Here is a 21,745-nt window from a genome sequence, read left to right on the forward strand (position 1 = left end):
ATTACCTAGCAAATAAACAAAACACAAACTAAACCTAACATACTAGATGGCTTGGATATGAGTTAGCAATTTCTCACAATGGCTGATGATACAATCTAAGCTTTTCCATGGTCCATTGTCTTTGTTGATGGGTCATCTGCACTGTCTAGCTTCTTCATTGTTGTACCTGAAAGGCTAGCTGTGGGTGTTTTCCAGAGTAAGCACAATTGAAATACAGATACATAGTCAATATTAAAAACTTCAGATACAAAAATTATACATGCATACAAATAGGATAATTATATTAATCAAATCATAACTTTTCCAGAGATACCTCACAAGACATATCGTGTACAATATGCATTATAACTACGTCATAATCATACCATAATGATACCACTATGATGAATATGGGGAGTAGTGTCACAACTGTGTTCAGTTCTGGTGTCCACAATTCAAGAAGGATGTTAATAAATTGGAGAAGATTCAGAACCATGAGAATGATTAAAAGATTAGAAAGCATATCTTATAGTGATAACCTCAAAGAGCACAATCTATTTAGCTTAACAAAAAGAAGGTTAAGGAATGACTTGATTAATCTGTAAGTATTTACATGGGAACAAATATTTAATAATGGGCTCTTCAGTGTAGCAGAGAAAGGTACAATATAATCCAATGGCTGGAATTCCGACTGGAAATAGAGCATAATTTTTTTAACAGTGAGAGTAATTAACCACTGGAACAATTTACCAAGGATTGTGGTGGATTCTCTATCACTGACAATTTTAAAATCAAGACTGGATTTTTTTTCCAAAAGATCTGCTCTAGGAATTATTCTGGGGGAAGTTTTATGGCCCACGTTATACAGGAGGTCAGACAAGATGATCACAATAGTCCCTTCTGGCCTTGAAATCTATGAATAAATAACCACCACCACATTACCTGACAGAACATGAAAACATATTTTTATTATTACTTTCCCCCTCAAACACTCCCATTGGCTTAAGTTTTATCTACTTTTTTAATCCCTTATTAAAATACAGCTGTTGAAGTTTTATGACAAAAAAATCAAGCTGTCTCTTGTTAATTAATACACTACTAGTCATTAAGTAAAAGTGCTAACGTATCAGTTAACATAACATTCAGTGCCGTGCACAACAAGCGTATGTCTACACTGCAACGGAACATCCGCAGCTGGCCCGTGTCAGCTGACTCAGGCTCACGGGCCTTGTGCTACGGAGCTATACAATTGTGGGTCTATAAAACTCCTCGCTCTCCTCGTGGAGTCCCAGAGACCTGGCTCCAGCCCAAGCCTGAATGTCTGCACTGAAATTTTATAGCCTCACAAGCCCGAGTCAGCTGATACAGGCCTGCCAGAGGTGTATTATTGCAGTGTAGACATACCCTAAGACTTTTATTGACTAGAGGAACAGTGTTCTTTAAACACATTTTGAATTAAATTTTTCCTCTGGTTTCTTCGCCCTGTGTTCATTGACAAACTCTGTAGGAACTATTTGGCGAGTGTGTTATGTAAATTCATGTTCTATGGCCTATGCTATACAGGAGGTCAAACTAGATGATCACAATGGTCCTGTCTGATCTTGAATTATAATAGTGCTTGTGTTTCCCCGGTATTCTCCAGTATTCTTTACAAATGAATATGATGTAAAGAAGCTACTCCAATTCCAGGCTCTCTTAAGGACTGAATAAATAATTAGGAAGTAGAACGGTAGAAGGAGGAACACACATTAAATAGATCAATGGGCCTGAGAAATTATAGAAAATTTAGAATAGGATTTTCAAAAGTGCTGAACAATGACTTAATTCTGCTCCCATTGAAGTGAAAGTGAGGGGTGGGGGTGGAAGGGAAGGGGAAAAAGATCTATTTATAGACATGAATGCCCCAATTCAGGAGAGTACTTAAGCACACAGTTAACTTTAAGATACTTAACTTTAAGCATGTGCTCAATTGCTTTCCTAAATTGGGGACTTGTAGAACAGTATTGGAAAACTTATACTTCCATATGGATAGTATTTCAGTTGCTAATGCTGTCACTATAGTACTTTTCACTAATAACAAATTCCTTTAAATTGCGATTGCATTTTTAACAAAAAATAAAACATTTTGGACAGTTGTATGTCTTTGCTTTCAGGCAGCAGATTTCAGTTTTTATGAAACCCAGGGCAAATTACACATAAAGTGCTGATCTCTTACCTATTGAATTATAAGCGAAAACTAGCTGTTCTCAGTAATCTAACTATTGAAGGAAATGAGGAGAGGGAAAAAAAAACACATTATGGTCTCAACTTGTCCAGACTACTCAGAGAAATACAGACAAATGCTGTCACGATTGCTTACAGTTATCTGTGTCCACATAATTTGCAATGTGTATTTGGTTAACTACAGAAGAAGCTATATGTTAGAATCTGGAATCATATTGTGGGGAGTAAATTCAGAAAGACCATTTTGACCAATGAGTCTGGCCTACATTTTTCAGGACTATGATGTACAGAAGCAAAGTTGAGGTAAAATTAAGAGCTAAGTGCTCAATTGGTCTGAACACAAAACGCTTCACATTCCAGTCACATACATAAAAATAATTGTACACTGAAAGTGAGAATGGTAATAAATATAATTTTATGCCACCTTTCATCTGAACATTTAAAATCATCTAAGAATTATATATTAATCTTTACAACACCTGCAGGAGGTACACTAGGTAAAACATATTGTTCCAGTTTTCAGAATGAGTAAACTGAGACACAACAGTTACAGATTTGCACAAATGTCATGTAGAACCCTGGACTACTAGCAACTTGTCACTCTACTGGCCACTTAACATGACATTTTCTAAAGAGACTAAATGACTTAGGAGCACACATCCTATTGAAAGTCAATGGGACTTGTGCTCCTTTGTCATGTAGCTCTAAGGAAAATTCCATTCTAAATCATTGTTGTGAAATCAGCTGTGGGATTGTTGCTCATGCAAATTCTCATTTGCCCAAACAAATGCAAGATTTGTTTAGCCCTAAACTTACAATATTTTAAAACTTTAAATATGCAAGGCAAGCATTGCAGAGGCCATTGGTGGGACTTTTGTTTATCGGTTTTGATAGTATATTTTCATATTTAAAATTAACATTGCTATATTCACCCTCTTAATATGCATGTTTTTCTTCTTTACATTAATGGGTGTTGCACATGTTTTTGGAGAGGCAAGGAAGATTAACATAAATAATCCCATGAAAGCAAGGCAATTAAAAGTTACGCCTGAAATGAAATTCCATCTTTAACACACTCCATTGTGTATAGATTTAACAGCACAGATGGTTCAGTACTTTAGATCACTTCTTTTCTGGTGTCATCTACAATACTGAATCAAATTTCAATTTTTGGGGAAAAAAGGCAATCTGCCTGTGGTTTTCATTTTTAATTATGTAAAGTATTTTAAGGATGAGTTTCATAGTTAATGTTTTTGATAATTGTCAAAGACAGCTGTTATGATTATATTACAACTTTGGTTCAATAATATTAGTTAGAACTTTTGTTATATAGTACATATTATGATATTACCTCATATTTATGTTGTCTTTAAAATTTGTAATTCTGTAGTTCATTGGTTTAAAAACAATACAGAAAAACTATTTGAATGTTGTGAAGAATCTGGAAATCTGAAGACATCAGTCACTATAACCAGTATCTGAGGTTAGAAAATGCCTGGTTAATTTTATTTATTTTGTCTATTTTCTGCAAAATGCTGATAGGAAAATCCTGATGCTATAAGTCAATCTCAAAACTCCAATTGACTTCAATGGGGCCAGTATTTCACCTTGAGTGTCTTCAATTCCCTCTCACTTCAATATCTTACTCAGTACCATTGACTGAATGGAGTGGAGGGAGTGCAGGATCTGACACAGGTGCATAAGGAATATAATACCACAAAAAAGAGTTTCCACAGCTTTTTGAGCCCCATCCCAAACGATGAAGTACTGAACATCTCGCAGGAAAGACTGATCTCCTGAGATATCTAGATGAATTTATTAACCTATTCAATTTGGATAGGTTCAGTACTTTTGGATGGTTATAGGAACCAAATTTCCAAATGTTTGGCATTTTCCCAATGTGAAGAAGAATCCCAAAGGCCTGATCTTCATCAAATACTTGACCAAATTTTTTTTGTGGGGAGGGGGGGGTGAATTGAGCTGGAAATCTTATTAGTAAGCACTTCATGAGATTTCTGGCTGTACATTTTTTTCTGATAGATTACAGTATAATGTAGTAATAACTTATAGAATAATAGTATCATAGAAAAGTAGGACTGAAAAAGACCTCTAGAAGTCATCAAGTCCAGCCACCTGTGCTGAACAAGTAAACCTAGACCATCCCTGGCAAGTGTTTGTCTAACCTTTTATTTAAAACGTTCAGTGATAGGATTCCTCAGCCATCCTTTGAAGCCTATTCCAGATTTTAACTCTCCTTATATTTAAAAGTTCTTCCTAACAGCTAACCTAAATCTCCCTTGCCGCAGTTTAAGCCCATTACTAATTGTCCGACCTTCAGTATCCATGGAAAACAATTGAACACCTTCCTGCTTATAACAGCCCTTAACACATTTGAAGACTGTTGAACTGTTCTGATCATAGGCGCCTACTTCCCCTCAGCCCGGTGGGTGCTCACCCGCCCCTGACCCCGCCCCTGCACCGCCTCTCCCCACCCCTGCACAACCCTCACCCTGCCCCCATTACACCTCTTCCCCAAAGTCCCTGCCTCCATTCCACCCCCTTCCCCCAAGTCCCCACCCTGCCTCTTCTCTGCCTCTGAGTGCGCCGCATCTCCACTCCTCCCTCTCCCTCCCGGAAAGTCCTAAGTGCCACCAAACAGCTGTTAGGTGGCAGGGGGTCAGGAAGCGCTGGGAGGAAGAGGGAGAAGTGGGGACACAGAGTGCTGGGGTGGGGGGAGAAGGAGACGAGGGGGGGGAGATTGGCTGTCGGTGGGTGCAGACCACCCACTAATTTTTCCTCGGAGCACCCATGGAGTCGGCGTCTATAGTTGTGATGTTCCCTCTCATTCTTCTTTGCTCAAAACTGAACATGCCCAGGTTTTTAAATCTTTCTTCACAGGTCAGGTTTTCTAAACTTTTTATTATTTTTTGTTGCTCTTCCCTGTACTTGCCACTTTGTTCACTCCTCGCTGGAAGTGTGGTCCCCACAACTGAACACAATAATCCACTTGAGGCCTCACCAGTGTTGTGCAGAGTGGGACAATTATCTTCTGTGTCTTACATATGACACACCTTTTAATACATCCCAGAATTATTAGCTTTTTTTTTGCAGTTGCATCACAATGACTCATTCAATTTGAGATCCCACTATAACCCCCAGATCCATTTCAGTTGTTCTACCACCTACTCAGTTATTCCCCATTTTGTAGTTGTGCATTTGATTTTTCTTTTCTAAGTGAACTACTTTGCACTTGTCTTTATTGAATTTCATCTTGCTGATTTCAATCTAATTCTCCAATTTGTTGAGGTCATTTGGAATTCTAATCCTGTCCTCCGAAGTACTTGCAACCCCTTCCTGCTTGGTGTCACATGGAAATTTATCAACATGCTCTTTGTTCCATTATCTAACTCATTAATGAAAATATTGACTAGTACCAGACCCAGGATTGACCGCCCTAGATATGGACCTTCCCGTCTGACAGCAAACTATTGATGATTACTCCTTGAGTATGATCTCTCAAGCTCGGAACAGTTAGGCTTGGTCTACACTACAGAGTTAGGTTGACATAAGGTAGGGTATCTGCTCCAAGGCTGCTGCCACTCAGGCTTCCTTCTTGGGCTGCCTCCAGGGTCCCCCCTCCCCCGCACCCAACATCTAGCACTCTGTTAAGGTTGCCATTTTTTTATGCTTACCTGTGGGCTTTTCTCACCTGCCCTCTTCAAACCTAGTTTAAAGCCCTCCTCACTCGGTGGATGATTCGGTACACAAAGATGCTCTTCCCTTTCTTGGTCAGGTGGACCCATCTCTTCCCAGCAGATCTTCTTCCACGAACAGCACCCCATGTTTGAGGAAGCTGGAGTCCCTGATCCTGGTAAAAAAGCAGAAAAATGACACTTGCTTGAATATTCAACAAGCTACTGGATTTGGTTGCGGTCTTCGAAAAAAAAGCTGAACAATGTCAGAATGTTGAGATTGCTTCTATTTTATAGACTTTGAAATTGACTGATTTTTAGTTTTTGCATAAAAAGCCAGGTTTTAGGCAAACAAAACATTTTTGCTACAGTTTAGATAAAAATGTCAATTCAAAATGTCCACATTTGTGAATTTTTCATTTTTGAAAAAAACAAATTAAATTTAAAATACAACTTGTATTTGAATACTTACAAACTAGACCTTAGACAAGTCATTTAATGTCTTAGTTCCCCCTCTGTAAAATGGTGGTAATACTAATTTAGTTTGCTACATATATATCTGGTGGAATTTTTAATTTATCCTCATTCCCTTGATAGACTTTTAAATAATATTTAAATTTTGAATTATTTTGCCTTCTGGGTGGGTGACTTGGGCAATAAACACCTATCCTAAATTAGCACAGTTAATCAGCAGCCTTCCTACTCACAGGTAGAGGTTATACTTTAAGAATTATACCCAGATAAGACAGTGATATTTTGCTATGCACACAAACTTAATAGAACACAATATACAGCTGAAGTAAAACAAAAAAGTTACTGATTTATATTTCAGAGAATACAATGTAAATCAAGGACCTGTCACTATTCACTAATAAATATGTTCTAAAAGTCAGCAGAACCTCAGAGGAATTTCTTGTGCATTTCATTGAAGAAATTACAAATGTAATTCCAGCAGCGAGAAAATCATTATCCCTAGTTTAGAGTCCTTCTGCAGCACTTACCTCTGAGTCAATTATTAAAGTCAATGGTTATCTCCTTGTGGTATCCTACTGTATTTTAATTGAATTCAGAAGATTTTTTTAATTATTAGGCTCTTCTGGATTCTTGTTCATTCAATCAACAGTGATCTCAATACAAACCATAAGGAATTTATTAAAATGTTAGTGTCACAAAGGGGAAATACAGCGCTTCATTTGTGATAGGATGTGTGAGCTCCATCTAAATCAATGAAAAACTAAGTACAGTGGAACCCCGCTATAACGTGATCATTGGGGTCCAAAAAATTCAATCGCGGTAAATGCGGGGTTACTTTATAGTGGGGTTCCGCTGTACTTGTGTTCAGCTTCCGTGCCCTGGCTAGGGGGAGGGAGGGAGCGGGAGGAGAGAGAGAAAGGGGGTGGCCAGGGATTCCTTCAGCTGGGGTGCTGGCCACTCGGCCCCTCCTGCCGCCAGGGCTGGCAGGGCCCGATTCCTGGGGCGGCACTTGGGATTGCTGGCTGGGGGGGGAGGGGAGGTGCGGGGCTGCCGTGCTTCAGCCAGGGTCACGGGGTTGCGGGGCTGCCGCGCTCTGGCTGTGGTCGCGGGGCCACTGGGCTGCCGCGCTCCAGCCAGTGCTCTGGCTAGGGGAGCGGGACTCCCAAAGACGACAGCCGCCGGCCTGCCACACCGATTGCCGGGAGGGCTCCGTGCCATTCTCCAGCCAGTTCCCAGCAGGGCGTTCCCCTCCTCCGCGCTGCCGCCCCCTGCACCGGTTGGCGGGGCAGGAAGGACGTGGGCTGGAGCGGGCCCTGCCGGGGACAGAGATGAGAACCCCAGGGGCGCGCCAGGGCTGCAGGGAGAGTTGCTCCTGCTGCAGCCGCTGGGGCATGGATCCCAAACGCCCCGCACCTGCCTGACTCGCCCCGCGCCTGCTGCAGCCGCAGGGGCCAGACTCACCCCGGGTTATAAACGAATTTGTGTTATCACGGGGTGCGTTATAGCAGGGTTCCAGTGTACATCCACTTTTTATTTTGTGAACTGTTAGCATGTACTATTAAGTCTTAACTGCTTAGAGGTTAGGAATGAGTAATTTGGTTTAATAAATAAAAAGTTGTCTCCTCCAAAACCTTTCCCTGTTTCTGGAATTTAATTTGAATCAAACCTTGAGAAGCTTCTGAACTATTCAAATACATTTTTGTTTTTTGCTAGTGTCCTGCAATTGCCAGGAGTGTTGATATAACACAAAAAAGCCCTCATGATTTTGACTTATGATAGGAAATCTCAGAAAGTGCATGACATTCAGTTCTTCGTGGATCTCTAGCCTATTTTCTCAAATTGGAGAGCTTTGGGTTTTTGGCTCTGTAACTTCTCTGATCCTAGAGTCAGGAGAAACTTTGGATCCACATCTCACCTCTTGACGGCTTTTCCAAACCAAACTTGAATCCTTTTAAGTTTGTTCATTAATAGTAGAAATGGAGCACTAGTCATAACAAATTATTGTATTTAATATCATAATACATTCATAGATATATGTTCAATAATATTATTACCTCCATTTTCTAGAACATCAGCTTTCTATTTTTTTTTACTTTCTCAGCTGCCCCCTGAAACAACCTTCTTGCTTGAATGCACACAAGATGGATTTTTCAAAACCACTGAGCAGTAGCCTAACTTGTCTCCTACTGAAGCTCATGCTGAACATTTTAAAACATCCATCCACAGGTGTTTGTCATTATGGTTAATGTGTTTCACTTCTACAGCCTGTAGCCCCCACAACTCACACACACTTTAAAAAAAAACATGTGAACCCAAACAGAGCTCCATAATTATTTTGTTCTTCTAAACCATGCTCTGTGATTAAAAAGGTAATTCCAGTAGAGAACAAAGGAGCTTCATGAAATGAGCAAGATAATACAAGGGAAAGGAATCCATATGATATGCTATAGTCATTCAGTCATGTAAACAATTATCTGTTCCAGCTGACAATTTCTCAGTATGTGAATCTTTAAGCTATGCACCCATTTTGATTTATTCAGTCTTCTGTCCTGTTTCTATCAGATACAAAAACAGCAAACTGAAAGCAAAAGAAAGCTTTCAGATCTGAAAGTTTTATGTTTCTGAGCAAAATCTGAACTTTGCTTCATGAAATTAACATCACTGTGTTAATAAAATTGTGAGAATAAATCATATTCAGCCACTTGTTCAACTTATGAATAGTATAGTATTTCAGAGGGAAAACATGATTTGCAAGAGAAGGCCAAACAGGAGATATTTAAGATGATAATGACACTGCCGCCTACGGCTGAGAGAAAGGGAGGGAAGACTTGCAAAACTTCATTTAATCTTGTCTTGCTTCCAGAACAGGTAATTTTCCTTGTGTTTCCCTTTTCTTTTGACAGCATGAATCAGAACTTTTATTCATAGCCTATGATCCTCACAAGCATGAATTCTATCATGTAATGGAAAGAATTGTAGCCACTAATTTTAAAGTCCTCATGAATAATAACCAAATGTTTAGCAAAAGAGAGAGAGACAGAGAAATACATTGGGTGTCATGACTGTAGAAAATTAAAAGACAAATTTGCCTAAATAATTGTTAATTTTCCCAGCTTAACGCAGCCAGCAGCCTCAATGTTGCTGCTTAATTTCATTTTTTTTAAAGTTGGATTATAAAGCTGAGTTGTCAAGCAGAACTGTGCAAAAACACCAACTCCCCCCCCCACACACACACACCCACACACAACTCAGACCAGAGAAAACAGCAAAATATTAACCACATGTATATTAAGTGACGTAGTTTTGCCTAAAGCTTTTCATGACAATGATATTGCTGCTGGAAAAATATTTTACATATGAATGCTCAGCAGGAGCCAAATTCTGATCGCATTGAAATCGATGGCAAAATGACCATTGACTTTTTAGGCACCAGGATATGGGCCAGAGCTAAATTCAGAAATTTCTGTGGAAGATGGAAAGATTCTTCTAAATCAGCAGTGGGAGTACATCAAGGATGATGAACTTATCCCTTTCAATATCCAGTCTCATGGAATAGTATAAAGGGTATAACTAGGAACAAAATCCTTAGGGACAAATCCTTTGTTCTTTTAGGACAGAATTCTACAACTGAATCCACGTGTTGAACTCTACACCCTCACAGGGAACAACCCATATAGAATTAACTGTAGGAAGGGGAAGGTTCAGCACTATGACTTTAGATTTTGTCAGTCTGTTTTTTACAGCTTAAGAAATATTTACTTTTTTGAAAGACTAAATGAAAACAAAAAACAGCATCGACTTGACCTCTGGGAACTAAATATAGGCAGGTGCTAGGCAAGCTTCCACTTCCCCATAGCTATGTCTGGGAATACAAATTTTAACAGGCTATGCACAATTCTGGGCTTCTCTTGGACAGAAATATGTGCAAACTAAATTTACGATCAACATGGGTGAATCTCTAAAGGTTTGGTTCTATTTGGAGAGGCAACCAAAAATTCAGACACTTAAATAAGTAATCCAAGCTGAGACTCTTACAGAGTCATAGTTTATCATGACCTCAGGTACTGTCTACTTATTCCTGAAGTAGAATTCATATGAAAATAACCTAGCTAATGGTGTTTCGGCACTTCAGCTTCTGATATCAACAGGAGGAACATAGTGCAAATGCAAACACAAATAAAAGAAACCAAAATAGAAACTGTATATTCATCTTCTGAAATAAATAAATAGAGCACTTTGAATTTGGGGTGAAAGGTTCTGATGTTATGTCAGCTTGTTCTCAACTCCAGTTAGGTTAAATGTACCAAACATATTGCCACTTGTGATCAGAGTCATGATTTCAACTCAGATTTCCAGAATAAAAGGCTACTGAAGTAACTATCTTTGGCCATGTAGGTCCCATTACTATATCCTTTCTGCCCATTCTGTAAATACACATTTTTATGTAAATCAATAGGACTTCCACCAAAGGTTGAAGGAAGCATATGACTTTTAGATCTCAAGGATTTTGGGGAACCATCTGCAGCTTATCTTTTATCTACAAAACATTTGAAAAGTTTCTTGCTTTCACTCTACTTTGTTTCCATTGTTTTTTCCAGTGCCTCCAACAATTTTGTTACTGTATTCTTAACAATTTCATTTGAAAATATATAAACCATTTCTTCTCATACCACACTGTTCAAATTGTTCCCTAAGAGTTGTGTATTGAATTGCAAGAAAAACATAATTTCAGGGAAATTAAACACCACTATTAACAATAAATTGGACCTCATTACATTTTCATAAGCCTTGATTTACGATGATTATAAAATTATAGTTTAATTGCTGTGGGTGTAAATGTTTTCTTCTTGGATTATTATTGGTTTCCTACCACCCCCCATGTCCTCTCAAAGAACAGTATAGTTAGTAAATTATAGGTGCATAATAAACAGCTTGTTTCTTATGTACATATTAAGTTCATAGATGACTAGTAAGAATATGAGATGCCCACCAATTTAATTATTTTAATTAATTAATTTAGGGGTAGCGTTTCTTTGAATAGAATCTTGTGCTATCCATTTGAATGCTACAAACTATATGCATGCATGTATTATAAAAGAATAGCGCAATCACTTCTACACCAAAAAGTCAAACACCCCATTCTCTTGCATGCTCCATTTTGTGAGTACACTGCGGCTGTCAAAAAGAGTGACTTTAATATTTAAAACAAAATATTCCTCCCCATCCACAACTTCTCCAAAAGAAGTCTTATCTATTTCCATATGCTCTTTTGTTACAAAGAAAAGTTAAAATAATGTTTTGGAAAGAATCTCATTGACATATTAGGCAGTAGAAAATACTTCATGCACAAAAGTCATGATGCCCTTGAATCTGTAATGCCATCTCCCGTGAGGCATAAAGGCACAGATCCTCAAAAGGTATTTCAGTGACTATCTCCCACTGAAGTCAATGGCAGTTAGGAACCTAAATACTTTTGAAGATCTGGGTCTAAAAGGCTTCAACTCCTATTTAGTACATTGGTAGCTGAGAGCTCCAAAACTGCCAGGAGGTTCTCAGCATCTATCAGATTGGGCCCAAAGGTAACATTCAGAACCAGATCACTTCCACTATTTGCTTTTTCTTTTTATTGTTGTTTTAGCCAATGATTAACCCTCAAATACAAAGAAATATAGAGCATGGGGACACCAAATGAACACTTTCAAAGTAATAGTTTGAGCATCAAAGAGGCCTGATGCTGCAGACATTAATGCAAATATCCTTCGCAATGATTAGTCACATGAGTGGGTTTGGAAGAATGGGTCTTTAGAGGGGAGGAGGAGGAGAAAACGACTTATGAATGCAGCTCCTGCAGAACATTTTACAATGAGTGTTTTTTCTTTTCTTGAGCATAAAAATGACAGTCAAAAGAGGTCAAAATATGAGGTGAGTCCCCCAATAATTCATTTCAAGGCTTTGTTAGTAACAGAGAGAAGAACTTCGAAGAGTTGAAGAGTATGGATTGAGTTGCAGACCTTTTCCCAGTTCTTCTCTTTTTCTTTTTCTTAACTGTTATATATGACCAGTTAGAGAAAAGATGATATATGAATTTGTAGGCCCAGAACAAACATCTATGTTGTAATTTATTTTTGCTTTTTCTAAGTAATGTGCCAGTGTAATTTACCTCAGAGCCTTGCACTGCTTTTAATAGTGGACAAAACTCTTGTTGACCTCAATGAATATTGGTCATGTGGACAGAGATTGATAAAGAGTTCCTAAGCACTTAAGCATGTGGTTAACTTTAAGCATGTGATTAAGTCTATCTCCATTCATCAAAGCATTTAAGCAGGTGCTTGACTTTGTTGGGACTTAAGCACATGCTTAAGTACTTTGCTATGTATGGATGCACTAAGTACATGCTTAACCTATAATATGTAAATCAAACTGTATGTGCCAGTCCCTGATCAAAAGACCATTGAAGTCAAGGATCATCACCTATTAACTTCAGTGGGCTTTGGACCAGGGTCTGAGAGTGAAAGTGCATTAAGAATATACCTAAAGATATTCATACCCCTTATTGCTTGGTATGCACTTTCTATTGGCGTAAAGACTACCTTACAGCAATATATAGCTTATTTTGCTGTCCATATTGGAATAAGCTATATTGTTATAGTCGTGTCCACACCAGGGTTATTTTTGCTCCTTTAAGTGTGCTGGTCTAATTAGTGCAGCAAAGCATTCCAGTGTAGACAAACCTGAAACTACATAAATTAAGTTAATTAAGACACTTAGAATTTACAATTTGACTCAATCTTCCCTGATTATGCTAGCCTCTTGTAGCAATAGTACCACTGTTTTGTGATAGTAGACAATTTCTTCCTTAGGTTCATTGATTTTTATCTTTATAATTGTACATGATGGGCCTGACCCTCAGCTAGTGTAAACTGGTCTACATCCATTAATTTCAGTGGACCTATGGCTGATTTACACCAACAGAGGATCAGGGTTGCTATTTCCTTCTTTTTCTTCTTACATATAATTATTTTTTAAAAATACTGTCCTCCAACCTGAAAAAAAAATCTACCTGGCAGGTTGAATTCCATTCAATAACACTAAGTTCTTCTTTTTAAATAAATAAATCATTCAATCAAATAAATACATAAAATAAAATATTCCTCTCTAGCATCAGGGCATGTGAAGTTTTGAATGGCTAGTTCTGTATGTGCTCCACTGCCATTTCATACCATGCAGATGCACACACACATATGGAAAGATAAGGGAAAGGAAGTTCATCATGAAAGTGAAATATTTGTTTCTGTGCTGTGTGTTAGAGAACCTTAGCCCGGAACCTTATTGGGGGAACTCCTGGCCCCAATAAAGTCATTAGGAGTTTTGCAATTGATTTCAGTGAGGCCAGGATTTCACCAAGCAGCCCACATCATGCCCAGATCTCAGTATCTAGAGTATTTCCAAGCAGATTCTCTGCAGGAATAAAGGCCATGTAATGTCGCCCTCACTCACAGTGCCATACCACTGGAAACTAAACTATTCAATGACCCATTTCATTGTGCTCACTGTTACATGTCTGTCAGAATACAATGTTTCAAGGACTTCCATAAGTCACCTTGAAAAGGTTTAGTAGAGCTTGAAAATGGCACCTTCTCAAAACAATTCAACTTAGGAAAGACCATATTATTCTAATGCCTTGATTTGGTTTTGCTACTATTTTTTATTTTTGTATAATAATTTTTACTCTGTTCTGAAGGTGCTATATGAGAGTTTAGCTTCCACATTGTTGATGCAGGAGAATTTTTGTTTTTCATAGTCTAGTTATTCTACATATGGACATTTTGTAATACTTAAGTGGAAAAGTTTTATGTAGGCTGGTGAGATCTGTTGATTGTCTAGGGATTGAATCTTTGGATCTTCTTGTATTTTGGTTTGTAGTATTTTAGAGGCAATTTCATAAATTCTTTTGTGAATTTGTTTAATAAAATATAAAATAAAAATAAATTAAAAATAAATTAAACAATTAAAGCAAATGTCCTTTCAAATTGTTGTGCGTTGTATAGACAAAAAGATAAAAGCAATCATTTGTGGTATTACAATTTTTTATCTCTGCATCCCTTTCTGAAGTGACATGCACCCAGTCAATATGGGGATAGTTGAAATCCTCCATTATTATTGACTTTTTTATTTTTATGCTTCTCGAATCTCCTAGAGTATTTCACAATCATCATCACCATCCTGGTCAGGTGGTCGGTAATACATCCCTACTTCTATATTCTTATTATTCAAGCATGGAATTAGATTCTATGGTAGAGTTTGATTCATTTAAGATTTTTACTATATTTGACTCTAGGCTTTCTTTCACATATAGTGCCAATCCCTGATTGGCATGACCTATTCTGTCATTCCTATATATTTTGTACCCTGGCATCACTGTGTCCGATTGATTATCATCATTTCACTAAGTTTCTGTGATACCTATTATATCAATATCCTCATTTAATACCAGGCACTCAAGTTCACCCATCTTAGTATTTAGACTTGTAAAATTTGTATGTAAAACTAAATTCCATAAGTACTCCCTTTACCATAAAGTTCCTTATGTGAGTAAGAGAGAAAAATTATTTACATAGTTAAGTGTTGCACAACCCCAATGAGCATATTTCACACTTGTTACAGAGTAGGAAAAATAATGACAATTTACATCTGTAGAAAAAAATAATATTTGTGAATACATAAATTATTCAACTGGAAATTGCAAATATTAATTTCCAACTTTTAAGAAACACACGGTGGAAGGTGGCAAACTTTTCAGTGTTTCTTGCGTCTGGTTGGGCCAGATATACCACTAAAATCTTCAGAAGTGTAGATGTGCTTGACAATGAAAATTAAGGAGAAAGAAGGATTAAAACATTTTTGAGCCATGAAAAAGAGTTTGCTTTGAGACCACATCTAACAATTGGGAAAGCTAATGGTCTTCTTTTTCAAAACAGGTTTGCCCTGACAGCATGTGTTAGAAGGTTTTAAGGCATTAATAAAGACCATTCAATCTAACTAGCTTTTGTAAACTTCCATTTGTAAATGCTCCATTGCCTAGTGATGCCAGCTAATTGTTCCTTTAATAATGCAATGTTTTTGCTTAAGTAATCTTGCCTGGATAGCCATTATACTGCTATGATGATTCTCTGTAGGCTAAATGTACTTTCTGATATATATCCTGATTTTTTTCCCCATTGCTTTTCATTCTACTATCTCTGCATTGATCCCTCTGGAGACTCTATATTTGCATTTTTCACTTACAATAGATTTGTCATGCATGATTACCACTGTTTTTCTAGTCTTCCTCTAATGAGGATACCACTTGGTAATACTAATTTCTTCCTCCATCAACTGGTTGATAAATATGCATTTGTTGTGTGCCTAAAACCTCTACTGATTAGATTTACAATTTTGGGTGTACAAGGAAGGCATTATCAAGTCTGTAATTTCAAAGGTGTTTCTGAAATCATATTTAATTTGGGATTATCTCCAAGATTCATATTATACATGCAATATAGATTTTTCTCATAACATTGTCCTCATTAATCCTTTGTTTCCTGTCACTGGGGTCATCAGAGATACAGCCCTAAGTTTTCATTAATGACTAGTGACTTTGTATTCCTCAGTTTTGGAGTGCCCAACTTGATATATCTTAAAGGAGCTTGATTTTTCAGTGGACTGATGGTGATTTAAATAGGGTTGCCAACTTTCTAATCACACAAAACTGAACACTTTAGCCCCGTCCTTTCCCTGAAGCCATGCCCTCCCACCCCCCTTACTGCATTCCCCGTCCCTCGGTGGCTCACTCTTCCCCACTTTCACTGGGCTGGGGTGAGGGCTTTAACTGGGAGTGCAGGCTCCAGGATGGGGTCAGAAATGAGGGGTTCAGGGTATGGAAGGGGGCTCTGGGCTGGGGTGTGGGAGGGGGTGAGGGCTACGGCTGGGGGTGCGGCCTGTAGGGCAGGAACAGGGATGAAGGGTATGGGGTTCATGAGGGGGCTCCAGCCTGGGGGGTGGGGCGGAGGGGTTCAGGTTGTGGGAGGGTGCTCTGGGCTGGGGTAGGGGGTTGGGATGCAGAGGTGCATGAGGGCTGCATCTGATGGTGCAGGCTCTGTGGTGGGGCTGGGGTGAGGGGTTTGGGGTGCAGGAAGGGGCTCCAGGTTTTGGGGGGGCTCAGAGCTGGGGCAGAGGGTTGGGGCTCGGGTTTGGGGCACAGGCTTAGCTCCGATGGCTCCTGGTCAGCAGCTCGACAAGGGGGCTCAGGCAGGCTTCCTGCCTGTCCTGGTTCCACGCTGCGCCCAGGAAGCAGCCAGCAGCAGGTCTGGCTCCTAGGCGGAGGCGAGGCAGGCACCTCTGCGTGCTGCTCACCCACAGACACCACTCCCACAGCTCTCATTGGCCATGGTTCCTGGACAATGGGAGTGTGGAGTCGGTGCTTGGGAAGGGGGCAGTGCGCGGAGCCCCATGTCCCCCCTGCCTAGCTGGCCACTTCTGGAGCGCAGTGCAGAGCCAGGACAATCAGGGACTAGCCTTCCTTAGCTCTGCAGCACCTCAAACTGGACTTTTAACTGCCTGGTCAGTGGTGCTGACCAGAGCTGCCAGGGTCCCTTTTCGACTGGGTGTTCACCCTAGATGTATACCATTAGAAGATCTAGCCTACAATGCATGGAAAAAGGACAGAGGATAAAATTACCAAAAGTGCCGTAGTGATTTGGGAGCTGAAGTCCCCTTTCAGACATGACTTAGGCACTTAGAAGCCAAAATCTAATTCAAAGTGCATTGGAGTTGGAGGTTTACCTACTTAGGTTCTTTTGTAAATCCCTTAGGCACCTATATTCATGTTAAAGGTTTAACCATTGCCCTTTCATTTAAGTTAGCTATAAGAGACAATTAAGACCAAAACAAAGGGGTGTATGAGTCGGCTCAGGAATTTGAATGATCTGGGTGTGTGTGTGAGAGAGAAAGAGGGAGAGAACAGAAAGCAACCACCTCTTGTTGTTTGGTCCCTCTTGTACTCAAAGAAACAAAACCTCATACATGCTTTTTAAACAGAGAAAGAAGATTGCATCAAAGGTAGCAGACTCCATCAATTTCTCCTCCTGATCAGAATAGCCTACAAGACACTGAATTTTGGCTAGCAACTCAATGTAGGTACCTAAATACATTTGTAAATCTGGCCCTAAGTCACTTCTGAAAATGAGATTTAGGCTTTTAAATCATGTAGGTATTGAAAATTTTACTGAGATTAAATGATATAATAGGTCTCTTTCATCTCTAAGTACCGTGCTCCTATGAGTTGTGCTAACATTTTTCTATTAAAATTCAAGCTTTAGAAATTGAGAACTCTTGTTAGGGAAAAAATCATTCTGGATGAGCCCTTAATGTTGAGTTGCTTTTAAAAAAATACATTGCTGAGAGAGGTGAGTTTCATCTATGGCATTTTGCAAATCTTCAGAGAAAAGCCAAATAAACTACAAATTAGACACTACCTAAAACTTCCTAGTATATTCCATGGCATATTTTATGAACACTACCAGTATATGTACTAGGTCTCGTGAATCAACATTATAGTAAAATATAATTTTCACCCTGTTCTGCAACAGAAAATATGAAGTTTTTATCTTCCTAAATTATAGTGTTATTATTTGTTTCTTGATTTTCAGAATGAAGAGTTTTCCTCCATTAACTCTCATGTAGAGTATACAGTTTGAAGGGGCTAGTTTTGCAAGTTGTGATAGGGCCAAGTTTAAATTATTTGGACATCAGTGAAAACTGGAATTTATCCAGGTATTTCTACCCCCTCTCCTCATGCTTAAAATCTTAGGAAATGTGATGACAAGATTTTATTTATTCACAAATAAATTCCGCAATAATTAAATATAAAAGTGTAATAAAAAGGATTTGAGAGTGTGAGGAAAAGAAGATTGTGTCATTGCAAATTGAGTTGCCCATGTTTATATTTAGGCTTGTGGTTAAGTAGTTTGCTGAAATGGGACCTAAAACAGGAAAGTAGCTTGTAGGATGTATTAGCCTAAATTTCAAGGTCATTTCTTATCCTCCTTTATCTATTTACCTCATTAGCATTTTCCATTTAAAAACAAAACAAAAAAGACAAGGCACAATCACTAAGCATTTTTATTAGTTAGATGCCATGATATTAGTTGATAAAACATTCAAAGCTGACTAATCACACAAACTATCAAAGGCTGATTTTTACATGTATAATGTTGATTTTGATTGGAACATTTTCTTTTGCTGGAGAAAGGTGTGTGTGTGTGTGTGTGTGTGTGTGAGAGAGAGAGAGAGAGAGAGAGAGAGAGAGAGAGAAGTAAATCTAGCACAAACCTCAACTACTGTGGGCCCAGTGCAGGATGTTGTTTCTTATGAAAATTTCCTCCTCTTATTAACCAGATAGACCAAGTGAAGTGTATAGATAAAGATTCAAAGTTGCTCAATATTGGGTCTATCACTGCAGAGAAGAGCTCAGTGGCCCACAATATAAATAAGTTTGGGTTAAAGTATAATTATAGTCACACCTGAAACAAAATGCTCTTGAGTAAATGGGAATTTTGACAGTGTGAGGACTGCAGGATTACTCAATCTGCTTAAGCACAATAGGTGCCTAACTCCTGTTGAAAGTCAATGGGAGTTGGGCACCTAGCTCACTTACGCTTTTCACTCCTCATCATGGAAAACTGCAACAGAGAATCAGGGGATTCCTCCTTCTCTCTCCCAACCTTACAGGCAGGATGATCTTCTCTTCCCACGAGATAAAGGCAGTTTGGAAGTCTCTTACATAAGATTCTCTCTAAACCAGAAAAAACACCACACATTGTGTACTAGACAATGATAAAGCTACTTAATTAGGAAATCCATTTTAATTGTAGAGATAATAAAACCCCAGTGTTAAAAACATGAAACATACTGTATAGCAGGCACATCTGTCATCTGTGCACGTATTGTACTTAGTCCTGGGCATTTATATACTTATATTTAAAACATTTTAAAAAATGATAAAAAACAATGAGAAAAATAGTTAGGTTTTTATGCTGTTATATCAGAACTGAATATATCATCAGAACTTGCATGTATTATGACATTAATCCACAGTGTTGGAGTACAGCTTTTTAACCACTGGCAGCATTATACTAGAGCACGGGAAAGCTACAGGTTGTTCTTCTCATTTGCAGCTCCACAGTGATTTTCTCTTCTGAAGAGCTTACTGTTTAATTCATATCTCTCTGGTTACAAGCAGAACAGCAACCTGCTAATTCCTCTATACTGTGCAGGTCAGGGTGTCATGGATCTTAGGAGACTGAAAAAACTGCAAGCCCTGGTGCATTTATACAGACAGGATCCAGACCTCCTGAGGGCTAAGCAGCTAAGTTTACTGAGTGACAATGTGAAGATCATAGGAGATCCCATATCACTTCTTCAATGCAATACCTCTGTAGAGAAGACAGCCGAGAAGGAGGAGGAATCACCAGAGACAGCTGAGAGTGAGGAGAGTGATTTGGAAATTGAGGATGATGGTGTTATTGAACCAGATTTGGATGATCCCCAAGAAATGGGAGATGAATATTTGGAAATAACAAATGAGATGATAGAGCAGGTCAATGAAAAGAGGGAACACACCTTTGCTGCCCTGAATGAAGGTGAATTTCAGAAAGCCATTGACTTGTTCACGGATGCTATCAGGCTGAATCCTCACTTCAATCTCTTGTACGTTAACCGAGCCAGTGTCTTTGTGAAACTACAGAAGCCGAATGCTGCCATTAGAGACTGTGACAGAGCCTGTGAGCTTAACCCCAATTCAGCAGAGTCTTACAAGTGGAAAGGGCTTGGACACATGCTCCTGGAGCACTGGGAGGAGGCAGCCCATGACTTTACTTTGGAATGTCAACTGGATTACAATGAAGACACTAATGCCATGTTAAAGAAGGTGCAACCAAGGGCTGGGAAGATTGCTGCACATCAGGAGCAGTATGAGCAAATACGTGAGTTAAGGGAGATACAGGAAAGGATGGAGAGGGTGAAATTGGCCTTGGAAGAGGAAGAAAGAATCCAGAGAGAGGAAAATTATTGGCAGGACATTATTAGAAAAAGTCACAGACAGCTGACATTTTTCACAACCTTACTAGATCCAAGAGTTCTGATTGCTTTCCTGGATGTTGTCTGGAACCCAGAAAACATTTACAAATACCGTGACACACAAAAGTTAATAAAGCTTACTGCAAAACAGGACTGAATGTGGTCAGCCAGAAATGACCTATTATTCAAATTAAAACCACAACCTGTGACGTGATGTGTGCATTTCTTTTCTTGTTTTATTTGCTTCAGCTTTATTTATAATGAGAACTCTCACTTTTGGCTTTCTGTGAGCCACAAGAAAATGTTTCTGGGGGCAAATAACAAAGCAACTCCATTCCCTTAAGCATGCATTGTTGCAATGCAACAATGACTTGACTTAGGAAATGGGTTTCTGTATGGGAGACCAATCATGTAGAATAGCAACTGAGTGTACAAGACAATGAATTTTAATACTCCAGATTATAACAAAACTGGTGAAACTATAGGGAGGTAAATAGGAGCTGATGATGACGGCAATCCATGAAGATATATCTTGAACATTTAAGCTGTTTTATCCAAGTTTGAATATGTCCACAGCCTATGATGCTCTTTACATGAACATACAAGGCTGGCTGGAAAGGAGTTCAAATTCCCTTTTTTTTGGTACCTTGCCAGGGAAAGGAAGTGAGCAGATGAGGAATTAAAAGTGAGCCTGAAAAAAAGCAAAAAGTTGACACACACATTAGAGACTTGCCAGTTGACTCATGGGGAGAGGAGGCTCTGGGATGGCTTGATTTTGTAAAGATAAATTTTAATAGCAATATTTCATTACTATTTGCAATTATGCCTACACACTATAAAGCCAGTAAGCCCAGGATTCCATGCAATCATTTCCGCGTAACTCTGTCCTTGATCTTTTTTTTATTTTGTATTTGAGTGCTCTTCTGAACCGCTGCCTTTTGGAAGCATGATATGAAAGGATTTGCACAATAAAAGTGAAAATTTGCATGAATTCTAATCAAGATTTGGAGTACACTTCATCATGCTGAGTGGAAACCTGGACTCATTCAACATTAATTGGGGAAAAAGGATGTAAGCTGGTTTCTTTGAGAGTCTCTGGATACCTCATGAAAGCTAGTGTTGAGCAGACATGACATGGTCAGAAGGGTTCTGTGAGAAATGGGTGGCAAGCAGTCAGAGCGTACCTTAAAAATTGAAATCAGCCCAAAATGAACAAGATACAACATTATACAAAATAAATGGGAGGAGACATGGTTCTTTTG

At 38.8% G+C, this 21,745-nt stretch overlaps 1 protein-coding gene across 1 annotated transcript; it reads left to right on the plus strand.

Moving 5' to 3' along the window:
- The first annotated feature begins 19,692 nt into the window (after window positions 1–19,692).
- Window positions 19,693–20,640, plus strand: LOC117871738 (putative protein FAM10A4). Its single transcript, XM_034759504.1, has one exon. It carries the CDS (start codon window positions 19,693–19,695, stop codon window positions 20,638–20,640), a length of 948 nt encoding a protein of 315 aa, XP_034615395.1.
- The last annotated feature ends 1,105 nt before the right edge of the window (window positions 20,641–21,745 follow it).

Source organism: Trachemys scripta, chromosome 2 (assembly GCF_013100865.1).
Source record: "Trachemys scripta elegans isolate TJP31775 chromosome 2, CAS_Tse_1.0, whole genome shotgun sequence".
Classification (NCBI taxonomy): domain Eukaryota; kingdom Metazoa; phylum Chordata; order Testudines; family Emydidae; genus Trachemys; species Trachemys scripta.